Raw genomic sequence first — 14892 nt, 5'->3', positions numbered from 1 at the left:
CTTTCTAATAGGTTGAGGCAAACAATTATTATGTCAAATAGTATGTTAGACTATGGAGAAAAAAAAGAAAGAAAAGAGGGAAGGCAAAGGGAAATGCTAGAAGTGACAGGAGAGGGAGTCTGCAATTTATTAAGATGTTTGAGGAAAGCCTTACTGAGAAAGGGATATGTGGGCAAAGACTTGAAAGCAGGGAGCACGGCATGCACACATCTGAGAGAAGAGTGCTCCAAACAAAGTCTATAAATGCCTGATGTCTGAGAAGGCTCATGGGGCCCGAGCAGACTGAGCAACATCAACATTCATTGCCATGATCATTCTCCCAAACTAACTCTAAACTCAGCCACACAACTGGGTCTTATTCTCAGGGTAGTTCCAGAGTCCAGTGCAAGGTAAAATGGTTTGTTCCAGCTGTGAATAGCAAGCATGTATGATAAATTACTCAGCACCACAGTATAGCAGAGAATCAATGCTGTGTGATCTTACTCCCAGGGTCGCTGTTACTAGAATCAAAACCACGTGAGTTACAGGCCAAGTGCCACAGATAGCTATGGTGCTCGGCACCGCGCTGTGAAAACAGATTATTTACTTCGTACACCTTTCTGGAGCAACCGTTCCTTTCTGGAATTCTACCTTACTGTAGAGCTCCCTCAATGTCTTCTTTTGTTTTTAGCCCAAAGGTTATTCCTGACATTCTAGTGACTTCTCTCATGGTACAGTCCAAACATTTATTGCACTTCCTTTCCCTTTACTTAAAATTTTATTTGCTCTGTTAGGTGAACACGCACAAGTTGAAAAAAGCATTAAAACTAAAGCTATCTCAGGCAACCATAATCTGAATAGTAACTCTTATTAGAGGGCACGTATTGAATGGAGCACTGGGTGTTATACGCAAACAATGAATCATGGAACACTACATCAAAAACTAATGATGCAATGTATGGTGATTAACATAATAAAATAAAATTTTAAAAAAGAAAAAAATAAATAAATAAAATAAAACAAAAAACAAAACAAAAGATCTGATATATTTTGTACGAGTCAAAAGACAAATTCACCCTTGTCTATTCTGACCTTTAAAAGTCATGGTAGAAATGGTTCATGATTGTTGTTTGGATAAGGGGTAATTTTTCACCAGGACAAGTTTCTAGTGTTTCTGGTTAAATCGTGTAGCTCTGATTCAGACTGTACTTAAATCCTGACATCTCCCATCCATAAATAATGATTATACCACTTCTGTATGATGGAATGGTTTTTGTTTAGGGTTGTGTGGTTTTTTTGGGGAGGATCGTGGTTGGGGGTAGGAGTGGGCAGGTGGAAAGAAGGAGTTGAATCAATATATTATCTCCTACTAAATAGAGTGCAACACTGGCTGTCATCTTTCAAGCATAGCTTTCGATATATGTCATATGGAATGACTCAAATTTAGCAATCACAAATATTCCAGTATAAATTTTGTTTCTAAACTGTGTCAAGTACAAACAACAGGAATGGAAGAATCAGCATGATCTGCATCTGGCTTTTCAAATGCCAAGGATTACCAATGGTCAACCCAAGGACAAGGTGTACTCACCACACCTGTTTATTCTACATCTGACTGGAATATAAGGCTCATCTTATTAGTCTCTGCAACTAATGCTCAAATTAGTGCATAGCTCTGAAGTCAGCCACATCTGAATCACCATTTTCCTCTATTAGTAGCCAAAAAAACAAAAGAGCAATAGAAGTTACTGTAGCTACTTTAAAATAAAAATTTCACTTAAAATTTTAATTGAAATGAATACTCAGACTTTATAAGCATTTGGAAACTTATATTTCTAGTCTCTATACTCAGTACTGTGAAATGAACTGCCTAAGAACATAAACAAGCCTAAAAAGATGTTTTTAAACTGTTATGACTATTAAAATTCTAATGGAAATAAATGCATATATCTGTATTGTTTCCCATTATTGGTCATTTCATTCAATACCATAGACATTGTCAACACTTTGCTAAACCTCTATGGTCTCTGCCAACTAATTGAAAAAATAGAAAAGAAAGATAATGAGCATTCAGGATATTTAAGGCAATGAAGAAATACAGATTTTTATAGTAGACACATATTAACAGTCTTGAATGAACCAGGATCTAAGTACAATCCCAAAATGGACCAATCTGCCCTTAAAAGTAGTGTGTTTTAATCAAATTGAGCTCCAGAGTAAATCTGGAAGATTTCTGATGTATTATCAAAATATGTAGAAAGGGCAACAGCTGTTAATACAACTTTTAGCAAGAGAATACAGTAAATTTCATATCAGTAGAATAAGTAGACTATGCTTATCACTACAGCATTTTATACATACAGCATATGGTGAATGACCACTGAATTGATCTGAGACTTATCTCCAAATGAAAGGGATTTTGGAGAGGAAAATGGGTAAGAAGATGGCAGGGGATAAGGCAACAAATCTTCAAATCACAGAGTCTTAAATTCCTTAAGTTGACATCTCAGTAATAAGCACATCTCAAGCCCAAACCCCAAAACAAAACCTTTATAAATTCTGTGAATTTAAACTCATTTCTACTTGAACAACAAAAGCACAGTAGTTCTTAGTCTTTGGGCTCATGCTACTTACGCCTTATTCTAAGGTCCTCGTTCTTTTTTCTCCAGCCCTATTGAAAATGATTGACAAACTGCAAAGAGCTGAAATCTGAGTGAATTACCTCCATCTTCATTTATCCAGTAAAGAAAAAGATTCATAGTTCCAACTTCGGTTATCTGATTATCCTCTCCATAGAGCCACAGAACCTGCTGACAGCCGTGGTCTGCTGCTTCACATTGGGCAAAAAGGGATGAGCCATAATTCCTTTTAAGAAAGAGGAAACATATTGACTATGAATATACTACCCCTCCCCTGCCATCTTCCATACTAAAATCCTCAGGTCTTTAATTTGTATGTGGATGTAGTCAATGCACCATGCCCGTGTGTGTGTGTGTGTGTGTACTCCAGTTAACTGCGTAACATTAAGGGAAACTCATTAGACAAACTAAATGATCTAACTGCACTCACGTGAGAGAGAGAGAGAGAGAGAGAGAGAACAGCAAAATTGTGAATCCTAAATTGAGAAGTTGAGATAATGAGTACAAAGATAAGTAGCTAAGTTAACAATAACAGTTAAAAGTTCTTAGGTATTTTTTCACCTTCCAAGCTATCGTCCAAGAACTATTTCATTTAAACCTCACACCAATACTCTAAGCCAAACATGTATCAAATTACATGAAGTAGCAGAGCACCAAGCTGTGCTCTCTTAGCTGAGACCTTTCAATATATCTAAGAGACCGCAAATGCCCAATGTCTAAATTCTCCAAAGGGTGGGACAAAATGTTAAAAATCCTGATTTTAACCAAAAGTATTCCAAAAGCCCATTTTTCTCAACCTGCACTATTCATCCTAGATTATTCGAAATCAACAAGGATAGTACATCTTCCTAGAATAAGTTTAGTTTAATATTTTAAATTTGTCATCTTTTATTAAACTTGAATGAGAAAATTATGGCATATATTACAAAATATGGATGAATGTTTTAGATAAAACATAAGAGTCCTCAAATAAATATGTTTGCTAGCCTCCCTAAGCCCCTGGTTGTATAATTCACTCTCCCCGGTTTTCACAGGACATTAGCAAACACGTTTGAGAAACACTACCAAATGAAAATCGAGGGCTTGGAAAGAAACCTTAAACCGCCCTTGGATCATGATGCCCCCAAACAAACATGCAGAAACAATCAAACATACTACAATAACTACGACAAAGCATTAATGTCAGCTTCCACAAAATACGCACCTAGGCCTTTTAAAGGTCAAGATTTTACATCTGGTCAAGATCAAAATGTCTAATTAAAAGTGTCGGTTAAGCACTAGAGCCACATTCACTCACCGTGGCTGTCTGCCATTTTCTTCTGCACAGCTTCCCGGTCCCACTATATTCTCTTTGGCCCTTCCTTTGGAGCCAAGTCATTCTGCTTGGGTTGACAGTCATTATACCTTGCCCTACACAACTGAAATAAAGGGTGGGCATGTAACCTAAGCTGCTCATATAAGCCCTTCTTTGAATGATTCACTCATTCATTTTAATGTAGGGTACCTGAAAGATGTTATTTTACCCTCTGGGGGTAGTGGCAGCCTGTTTGCTATGACATAAGCCTGGGGTCTATTGTGTTCATGACCACCACCCTTCACAGGAGAAAGCATCTGAAGGAGGAGAGCCCTAGGCTAATGCACAGGCAGAAGCTACCACAAGAGATGGAGGGAGGAGGGAAGCAGAAAGGGAAGGGCGAGAGAGAGAAACAGATTGGGGAGAAGGATAGCGCATAAGCAGGACATACACAAGGGCAAAAGAAACAGCAACAATGATTTGAGCCTCTAGCGGGTCCATGAGCTACCATCCTACTTACATGAGCCCCTCAATTCATTTTCTGCTTAAGATGGTTTGAGTTGGTTTCTTTTTTTAATATCTTTTTAATTTTTAAGTAATCTCTACACCCAATGTGGGGCTCGAACCCACAAGCCCAAGATCAAGAGTCATATGTTCCACTGACTAAGTCAGGCACCCCTTGAGTTGGTTTTCTGACTTGCAACTCAAAGAATATTGACTAATAACTAAAACATTCTAGAAAAACCATGGGAAAGAGACATTATATTATATGGCTATAGCAACATGGGTCATGAGTTTATTCACATCAAGGTAATGTAAGATTTATTAGAAGACCTTCAAAATGGAGCACCTAGTTGGCCCAGTCGGTTGAGTGTCCAACTCTTGATTTCGGCTCAGGTTGTGATCTCAGGGTCACGGGATCGAGCCCCACGTCAGGCTCCAAACTCAGTGCAGAGTCTGCTTGGGATTCTCTCTCCCTCTGCCTCTCCCCCTGCTCATGCTCGCTCTCTCTCTTGCTAAAATAAATAAATCTTAAAAAAAAAAAAAAAAAGACCTTCAAAATGCAGATAATAAAATGTAAATTATCGGACAACCTAGAGAGGATACAATTCTTTATATAGGAGGCTTTTGTTTGATGACCATAAAAAGTTGGACCACCCAGATTAAGAATTAATGGCAAATAAGCAATAATGGAGTTAAAAGTATGAATACTTTTTAAGAATGAGGATAAATGAGACTTTAGGGGACAGTCCAATAGAAAGAGCATGGGTTTGGGGCCAGCAGACTGCAGTACAGCTCTTGAACTTCTACTATTTGTCTATGTGTGCACTTAAGCAAGTCAGTTCATACTTTTGCCTTAACGAATTCATCTGGCAAATACAAATATTTGCTTTATACACTGCATAGGGCTATTTGGAAAAAATGAAACAATAACAATAAAAGCTAAGAAACAGTTTATGTGAGCCTCTTATATCCTAATAAAATTAAGTTTGTTTGTTTGTTTTTTTAAAGATTTTATTTATTTATTTGACAGAGAGAGGCACAGCGAGAGAGGGAACACAAGCAGGGGGAGTGGGAGAGGGAGAAGTAGGCTTCCCGCCGAGCAGGGAGCCCGATGTGGGGCTCGATCCCAGGACCCTGGGATCATGACCTGAGCCGAAGGCAGATGCTTAACGACTGAGCCACCCAGGCACCCCAAAATTAAGTTTTTTTTAAAAAATAATAACTATTCTAGGGCACCTGGGTGGCTCAGTTGGTTAAGAGACTGCCTTCCGCTTTTTTTTTTAAACATATAATGTATTATTTGAAGCGGGGGGAATCGGAGGGGGAGACGAACCATGAGAGACTATGGACTCTGAGAAACAAACTGAGGGTTTTAGAGGGGAAGGGAGTAGGGGGGTGGGTTAGCCTGGTGATGGGTATTAAAGAGGGCACATTCTGCATGGAGCACTGGGTGTTATGCACAAACAATGAATCATGGAACACTACATCAAAAACTAATGATGTAATGTATGGTGATTAACATAACATAATAAAATAAAATTGGAAAAAAAAAGAAAAGAGAGAGACTGCCTTCTGCTCAGGTCATGATCCTGGAGTCCCAGGATCAAGTCCCACATGGGGCTCCCTGCTCAGCAGGGAGTCTGCTTCTCCATCTGACCCTCCCCGCCTCATGCTCACTCTCATTCTTTCTCAAATAAATAAATAAATAAATAAATCTTTAAAAAATAACTATTCAATTTCAATTGACTTTTGCCTAGTTCATAGACATTGCCGTTGAGATTTTACCATATATGAAAATAAATGATTTCTCTCATAAAATGCTCTTTATTAAAAAGAAAATTTTCATAGCATGAATAACTAGCCTTTCCAAGAAGTTTCTAAAAACACACACATACACACTTTTGAGAATGTTAGCTGAATTAAAACCATGGTTCCTTAGCATCATGAAGCTATTTGGGCAAGAAAGAGAATTAAAGACCTCAACCATTTCAATACATTGAAAGAAAAAGGGTTTTTATTTGTTTGGTGCTTATTTGATTGATTGATTACTATATTCTATAGATGGTGTTTTTCCCTAAATGAGTTTTTCCTCAAAATTCTCTCCCAGGTGTAAACTGTATTATTAACATCTCCAGGGTCATTAATATTTTGATAATATATTGGGGTTCCCTCCCAAGTGCCACCAATATTCAGAAAAGAAACACATGTCCTTGGGAGAAAGAGAAACATGAAACATTTGGACAAATGTCTGCACAGAAAAATTTTAATTGTACATGGAATAAAAATCCGGGAGAAGATATATTAAATACATCTGTCCTAAAGAGTAAATTCTATTGTATGAAATCCAACTGATTGCTCCTAAGGCAGAGTGTCCAGGAGATGAAATGAGAAAGAAAGCAAGCCTCACAGTATCAACTGTTGTCTGCTGAGAGGATACTTAGTACTTGCCAGGCAGGGTACTGAGTACTTAAGTCCATTATTTCACTGAATCATCTTAAAACAACACTAGACTTTATTCTACTTTGGAGGACTTAGAGAAAGAGGGTACTTAACTATATAGGATCACACAGATATAAGTGTAGGACTCTCAGATACCTCTGACAGCCAAGCCCATGCTGTTAACTGCTAGGTTATAGCACCACATGTATTGGCAGCTTTCTATAGGCCAACCACACGGTCCTAGGCACTTTGTATTATCCTGCTCATCCTCACAGATGAGCTGGGTATTACTGCCCTAACTTCATAAATGAAGAAACTGAGGCATAAAGCAGTTAAGTAACATCCCAGGACAGTAAGGTTTTTAAGCCAGGTCTATCTGACTTCAAAGCTTGTATTCCAAGTACACAATGAGAGTAAAAGTAAATTAATTAATTAATTAATTAATTTAGAGTGGGGGCAGGGCCAGTTCTTTCCATATTAACAATGAAACTAACAGATTGGGAATAAAGATGTTAATATGATGAAAGACCTTCTTCTAACTCAGTGCTTCTCAACTTTGGCTTCACATTAAAACATTCCGATGCTCATAGAACTACCCTATGACCCAGCAACTGCACTACTAGGTATTTATCCAAAGGATACAAAAATAGTGATTCGAAGGGGCACATGCACCCCAATGTTTATAGCCGCAATGGCCACAAAAGCCAAAATATGGAAAGACCCCAGATGTCCACTGGCTGATGAATGGATAAAGTAGATGTGGTATATAAATACAATGGAATATTACACAGCCATTAAAAAGAATGAAATCTTGCCACTTGCAATGATGTGGAGGGTATTATGCTAAGTGAAATAAGTTAGGTAGAAAAAGACAAATACCATAAGATTTCACTCTTATGTGGAATTTAAGAAACAAAACTGATGAACACAGGGAAAGGGAAGAAAAAATAAAATAAGATAAAAACAGAGAGGGAGGCGAATCATAAGAGACTCTTAACTATAGAGAACAAACTGTTGCTGGAGCGGAGGTGGGTGGGGAGATGCGGTAATTGGGTGATGGACGTTAAGGAGGGCACTTGACAAAATGAGCACTGGGTGTTATATGCAATTGATGAAGCACTAAATTCTACCCCTGAAACCAATAATACACTCTATGTTAACTAACTTGAATTTAAATAAAAATTTTTAGAAAATTCTGATGCTTAGGCTCTCGCCGTGGAACCCAGAGAGGAGTAGTTGGTAAAGCTGATTTCAATTTGTAACCACAGGTGAGACCCACTGTGCTAGAACTCTCCTTCAGCTGTGTGCCATTGTATTACTTTTCTCACTTATGCATATTTAGATATAAAAGAATAATATTATCTCTAATGGCTTCCAAAAAAGTGAAATAATCTTAGAATAAAAAAGAAAATCCTTCTCTCTCTTCCTCAGATTTACTGAGAAAGCAGTTAAATCTCCTTGAGCTGAGGAGAATCAATAGCTATTTAATAAATGCCAGTTGACTACAGAGGTCCTAAAAAACTTGGAAGGTAATTGTTGAATTAATTGCTTTAGAGAAGAAGCAATAATAAAATCTCAGGGGGCTGCCAAATGTCTTTGCCAACTAAATAGGTTGATACTAAATGAAGAATCCTGTGTTTCCCTTGCACTTCTTTGGCTAAAATCCACCCTTTGGGTTACTGCCCTCCCACTTGTCATTTCTGCTTTTATTTATAAGATCCTATATTCTCTTCTCTAAGAGCCTTCACACCAACTTCCACTGATGATGGTCCACCTGAGCCTAATGAGTCGAAGTATTAATTTTTTTATAATAGACTTTATTTTTTTAAAGCAGTTTTAGGTTTACAGAAGAAGTAAGCAAAAAGAGTTCCCCTATGCCCTATCTCCCACTTCAGTTTCCCCTATGAACCTCTCACGTTAGTGTTCACTTGTCATGACTGATGAGCCAACACTGATATGCTACTATTAACTGAAGTCCATAGTAACATTAGGGTTCACTCTTTGTGTTGTACAGAAAAGAACAGTTTTTAATTGGCCTTTAGTGACCATGTATTCCGTTGATACTGCATTACATCATCTTTATAATAAGTAACAACCTATCCCCAACACTAAAACTAAAGATTTCCCTGCAATTTCTCAATGTCTCCATGTGATCTTTACCCTGGGCAGGTAGGGGGGAGTTGGAAAGCAAGATTGAAAGAGGAAGAACTAGCTTATTAAGACCTCTTCATCAAGACTGATTTACTGGAACGTGAACTCTAGGGGAAGTTCTAACAAAGTGATATATATGGTGTCAGGAGTGCATATGCTTTGGGAAGAAGTCTGAACAGGTGAAAAAGATATCAAGAGAATGCACAAGAGTAGTCGTTTCAACCTGCCTGGCACAGCACATAGTCAGGAAGGAGTGCTCCACGCCAAAAGGAAAAGAAAGGGACTTCTTGGTTTAATGGACTTCATTAGGATTTCTCTAGCTGAGAGAATGCGGCTGCTACAAATGCAGCGAGGAGAGGACCCAGAATGTTCTAACCTTTTTTTGAGGGGGGGGGTAGAAAAGAAAAAGAAAATACAGAAGGACTCCAGAGGGTTCAAAGCCAGCTGTCAGCATCTCTCCCACACCCTAGAGGCATGTCCCCCATACTCCCAGGGCTCCCTGAATCTGCACGTGTTCCCCAAGCCCAGAAGCCGCCACCGCGTCACCTCCCAGTGAGCTGCCTGCGTATGCGATACATATCAGCGCTCGATGTACACGAAGGAAGAGCCCCCTGGTTAACGTGGCTATTCCTGCCCACACATAGGGGCATTCTCCTATCACGGCCAAGTCCACCGCTGAAATTGTCTAACACTTTTCAAATGCTCTTTTATTTCCAGCCAGCTACATATGGCCAATGAGACCGGCCTGACAGAGCCAAAGCAGGGCTGTCCCTCGGCCAGCTGGCAGCAGGTATGCCTACAATCTGTGGCAATGAAGACGGCGCTTGAGTGAAGCGGGCACCTTCCCCAGGAGGACTCCTTGGAGCCAACTGAGCGCCTCGGCCCCAGCAGCAGATGCTCTTTAAGGCCCCCTGTCCGCCTGCAGCCAGAGCACCAGCCTCCAGAGGCAGTGAATTCAAAGCACTAATGTTATTCCTGCTTTAGTTATTTATTTCAGTTCTTGCCTATCACATTCGATAGTTCTCCCTTCAAAGAGTCACAGGTTATCCTTTGAACTGGCGCAATTTTTTTTTTTTTAAAGAGTTTATTAGAGAGAGAGAGACACAGCACAAGCGGGGAGGGGGAGGGGCAGAGAGAGAAGCAGACTCCCCCTGCTGAACAGGGAGCCTGATGTAGGGCTGGATCGCAGGACCCTGAGATCATGACCCAAGCCGACAGCAGACACTTAACCGACTGAGCCACCCATGTGCCCCTGAACTAGCGCAATTTAACACTGAAGAGTAAACACAAAACAAAAAAAGGGCCTTTCCACTTGAATATTAACATATGTACTTGGACTGATTTGAGATGGCGGTAACTCAATGGTTGTGAGGGACTCTTTCCTTTAGACAGAAACTAATATTCACTTACCCTCCCATCTTGCAGTCCCCAGTCCCACCTTTCCAGGCTCTCACGTACTTCGGATTGGCCCACAGGGACACTGGCTTAAAGGTTCCGCTTGAAAAATAAGGTCCCACTGGGCTCAAGATTACAAAGAGCAGGGCTTTGGTAGGCTTCTTGACTCCAAGAGAAGGCTGCAATAGAGTAAAAGTACACACAACTGTTAATTTAAATGTAGACACCAGTCTTCAAGTCTAGAATAGATCTGTAACTATCTCCCAGAGGCACTGTCTAAAGCACAGGAGCTGTTCCTTCTCAAGCTGAGTTACACAAAGCCAGATGGTCTTTCAAGAAGAAAACACAAAGAAAGGAGTGCTGAGGATTCATCTTGCTTTGCCTTCTGAGCTATGATTTTAGGGGAAAAGCAAACTTGTCACAATTTGTTGTGAGCAGGGCGAGAGGAGAAATGTATCTTTGACAACCAGCTATGTAACACCTTTTATTGATTGGGAATTGAAAAAGGGAAGAACCCAGACATGACCTTCGTCTTTGGAGAGGAAATGCAATATCTGCTTTTCTAACTTCCCCTTCTGTGTTCACAGATTACTAACCACTTCACGACATGCCAGGGCCTCCTGCAGGTGGTGAGTACAAGTGAGTGTGTCATTACTACAGCCCCCGGTCACAGACAGCAGACAGCAAGAGCGGAGCGCCACTAGAGGCAAAGATACCAGATGACACCGATATCCCCCCAAAAAGCCAGAGGATGAATGACAACGACAGAACATGGTCTTTCCCCACAAACACTGGGAAGTCATAAGCCAACCACGCAAAACTGTGTTGTCTCCAGCACAAAGCAGCTATAAGTAATTACTCAGTTGTTTTCTAAGGAGGAAAACTGAAAGACTGAAAGCTTTGAGGGTTGTGTATTATAAAAGCAAAAAAAGGCCACTGCGCTATTCTATGCGATTCAAGACCATCAGGAATAAGAAAACAAGTCCAGGACTATTACAGTGACAGTCTCAGGAGATAAAGTGCTTATGTCCAGTCTTCAGCGGAGTCCTGTCTGACTAGATGGTGGTAAGAGTCTGTCATGGTAAGAATAAGAAGAGACTCAACGACAGCTGATTGTGTGCCTTTTGTTTTGTTTGATGAACTGGCTGAAGTGGGTCTGGGGATTTTTTTTTTTTTTTTCTGAATTTCATTCTATCTCCCCTCTACTACCTATTGGCCCAAGACCCTCACTCACTACTTATGCCCATATCATCAAAAATCAGGTAGGTAAAATATTCATGGGCATAAAAAATGTATTTGTATATGTGTACACTGATGCCATCTGAAAGGCACGCAACCCTCAGAAAATGGGAAGATGATTCCATTTGCATTCCATGGAACATGAGACCAAGAAAGGCTTGGATGGCCAGAGTCAGCAAGAAACAACAGGTTTTGGTTTTTTACTTGTTTGGATTTGTTCTTAGTTGGGGCTAAACAAGACTCCCCTACCAGTAAAGAGTGAAAAGCCTTAAAGCTTCATTTGCCTTTTTTTTTTTTTTTTAATTTCATTGTTTGGGAGAAAAAAACTTCAGAATAATAATACTTACCTGTCTTTCTTCCCAGCTTTGATAAAAATTGACTAACTTATCTCTACACTTTTATGAACCCTATTAGTTAAGTAAATACAATGATTCTTTCTTATCAGAGGAGCTCTGAAGCTTAATACTTAAAAAGTATTAAATGTTCCCGGGCCCTCATATTGAGTAATAAAGAGAAGCTTCCCAACATAACTTCGATATCCAATCTGCAGCACAAAGCCTCAGTAGTTTATCTAGCTTCTAAGTTTCCGAATAAAATAGCTTATTTGTGGACAAACTGATAAGCATTTTATTAGATACCACACAAATGTCTGGACTTTTTTCACTCTAAACTCATGTATTTTTCACAACCTGCATTATACTAAAAGCAATAACTTATCATCATGGAAATTTTGTTGTGGGATAAATTTCATCTTATTCATTTCCTTCCCCTGACTTTGACAGGTAAACTTGCATTTACTCCACTAGGTGGTGGTATAGAGAGCACAGATGGAAAAACGGAATAATCTCATGCATTAAATCTCTTTCTGGAAGAAAAAAAAAAAATCAATAAACCTTTAAGTAACACTTATTCTTAGCAAGCAGATAAATTATAGATGAGAAGTTTTCAATGCTGAGAGATAATATGTTTATGTGTACCAACATTTTATTTTCTGAAATTTAAGCAAAGCCAACTCATGGTTTTTTTACAAGTATTTCAAGTACTAGTGTCGATCACAGTTTGGCCACCTTCATCCTTAAATGATTACTTATATTGATCGTCTTTTCATGAAAAGAACTCTGTGACTTTACTGCAAATGGTCAGACTGCTTCAAGAGTGAAAATAAATAAAAGGTAACTGGGAGGAGCTTGGGGACTGGGTCTGTTTCTAGCCTCAGGAACCATTATCTGTTTTGTCTTAATTCTCCCTTCTATTCTGGAAAGCAATTTAAATTCTGTGCTACTGCTACAATTAAGAGCAACTTCTATAATATTAATTAAATGCTAGGAAACATACTTCTATGATGACCTGGTCAGGCTTCTGTTCAAATAAAGCAAAAGCCACATAAATAAAGAGAAAATATGAACACCTGATAAATTGTGTAAATGTTGCAATAAGTCTCATTTCCTTATGAACATTTTTTTTATTCTTTTTTCTAGTTTCCTGGATTATTTCATTATATATTGAAGAGGGCTTTAAAAAAATAAAAGTCATGGGAAATGAGGAATATAAAATCTCACAGATGCAAATTATATAACTTCTCAAGGGACCATACTGACTTAAGTTGAAATTCTTATGTGTACAAAAAAAAATACTCATCTTATTTTATATTATACCTCACAAATACATATATAAAGGTATTAAGTACCTGTATGTTTTGCACAAAATAACAAGACACTGGGGTGTGATGGAAAATAAAGTGATGTATTCCAGTGAAAATCACCACTTCTGAGTCAGTTAGAAAATTAGTGTATAAAAAGGCAGAATTTCAGAGGTTATGTGAACGATGGCAGGAAGTATCCCAGGGGCTGAGAAAGGTACTAGTCCTTGTTGTGGTATGGGAGGTAGAGAGGCACAGCAGAAAGTAATTCTGTTTAAGCGAGACAAATATGGGACAGAAGAAATAAGATAACTGGGAACAACAGGAACATTTTTTCAAAAAGAGTGGCATGACTTTTTTTTTTTTTTTAACTCCAAGAAGAGCCTAATTTGTTTTAGAGGGGAAAACAGTAAAGAATATTGGACTGAGGGGTGCTATAAGAGATATGGAGAGGACCAGGGGTCCACGCAAGGCCTTGAGTGTGTGAGTTACAAAATGGAGGGATAACAAATTCATGCAGTTTTTGTAGGAAAAACTAGTTGGTTTGGTGAATGATTTAAAAACCCTCAATAATTATACAGTTTTTGTTTTCTAAGACATTTCACAGTTAAAGCCTCATCTAATCCAACAAGCCGGGAAGTTAAGGGTTATAACTGTTTTTACGTTGAAGAAACTGAGGCTCCAAACAAATGATTCGCCCAAGGTCTCAGTTATTAAGCTCTAGATCTTTTACTCTTAATCCAGACCTCTTTTTATAATATCAAAGTTTAAAACAATAAGTGAAGTACACAAGATTTCTTGCTCTGGAAAGAGTTCAAGCCAGGGCGTCACTTCCTGCTACCTCAGCCTTCAGCACGGCCCTCACACTCTATATAGGCACCTCATGCTCAAACCTCCTCAATTTCCTGCCTCTACATGTTTTCCTGAACTACTCCCCCTACCTGGGACACTCTCCCCCTCCCCTGTTATGGACTGAAACGTGTCTACCCCCAATTTGAAGCCCCAACCCCCAGTGTGACTACATTTGGAGCTAAGGCTTTTAAGGAGGTCATTACGGTCAAATGAGGTCGAGAAAGGGTGAGGCCCTAAATCCAACAGGGCTGGTGTCCTTCTAAGAACTGGAAGAGACATTAGACCATGAGCTCTGCACTCCCTCTCCAATCCACTCGCTCCGCACACACAGAAGGCTCTGTGAGGACACAGCGAGGTGGATGCCTATGGGGAGACCTTACCAGAAACTAACCCTGCTGGCACTTTGATCTTGGACTTCCAGATCATCTCCAGAACTGTGAGAAAATTAAATTCTAGTGTTTAAGACATTCAATCTGGTATGCTGTTATGGCAGCCAGAGCCGACTAAGACATCCCCTCTCTTTCCTAAGTAATACAAACCCTTTGATCTCAATTTAAATGTCATTTCAGAAAATGAGCCCCTTCACAAAGTTAGGTACTTGTGTTACATGCTATTACAACACCCTGCACTTCTGTCCATTTAGATAAAATGTCCATCACACTCACTTACAAATAGCTCTTTAATTCTCTACCTCTAGCTAATCTGCACACTCGGTGAAGGGCAAGGCCATCTTCGTCCCCTACAGAGCACTGTACCTTGTT

The 14892-nt window shown here is 39.3% G+C and overlaps 1 protein-coding gene across 1 annotated transcript in view; it reads right to left on the bottom strand.

Annotated features, from left to right (window-relative positions):
* Positions 1-14892, bottom strand: part of BCAT1 (branched chain amino acid transaminase 1) — a 65878-nt gene that overhangs the window by 15818 nt on the left and 35168 nt on the right. Inside the window, exons 6-7 of the mRNA XM_021690677.1 lie at positions 10417-10580; positions 2702-2844 (exon numbers count right to left, since the gene is read on the bottom strand). Coding sequence (XP_021546352.1) covers positions 2702-2844; positions 10417-10580 — 307 coding nt within the window. The remainder of the gene's footprint in view (positions 1-2701; positions 2845-10416; positions 10581-14892) is intronic.

The sequence above is a fragment of the Neomonachus schauinslandi genome, chromosome 5 (genome assembly GCF_002201575.2).
Source record: "Neomonachus schauinslandi chromosome 5, ASM220157v2, whole genome shotgun sequence".
NCBI lineage: Eukaryota > Metazoa > Chordata > Mammalia > Carnivora > Phocidae > Neomonachus > Neomonachus schauinslandi.
The sequence above is the reverse complement of the archived record's forward strand: the minus strand, read 5'-3'. Positions and strand labels throughout refer to the sequence as shown.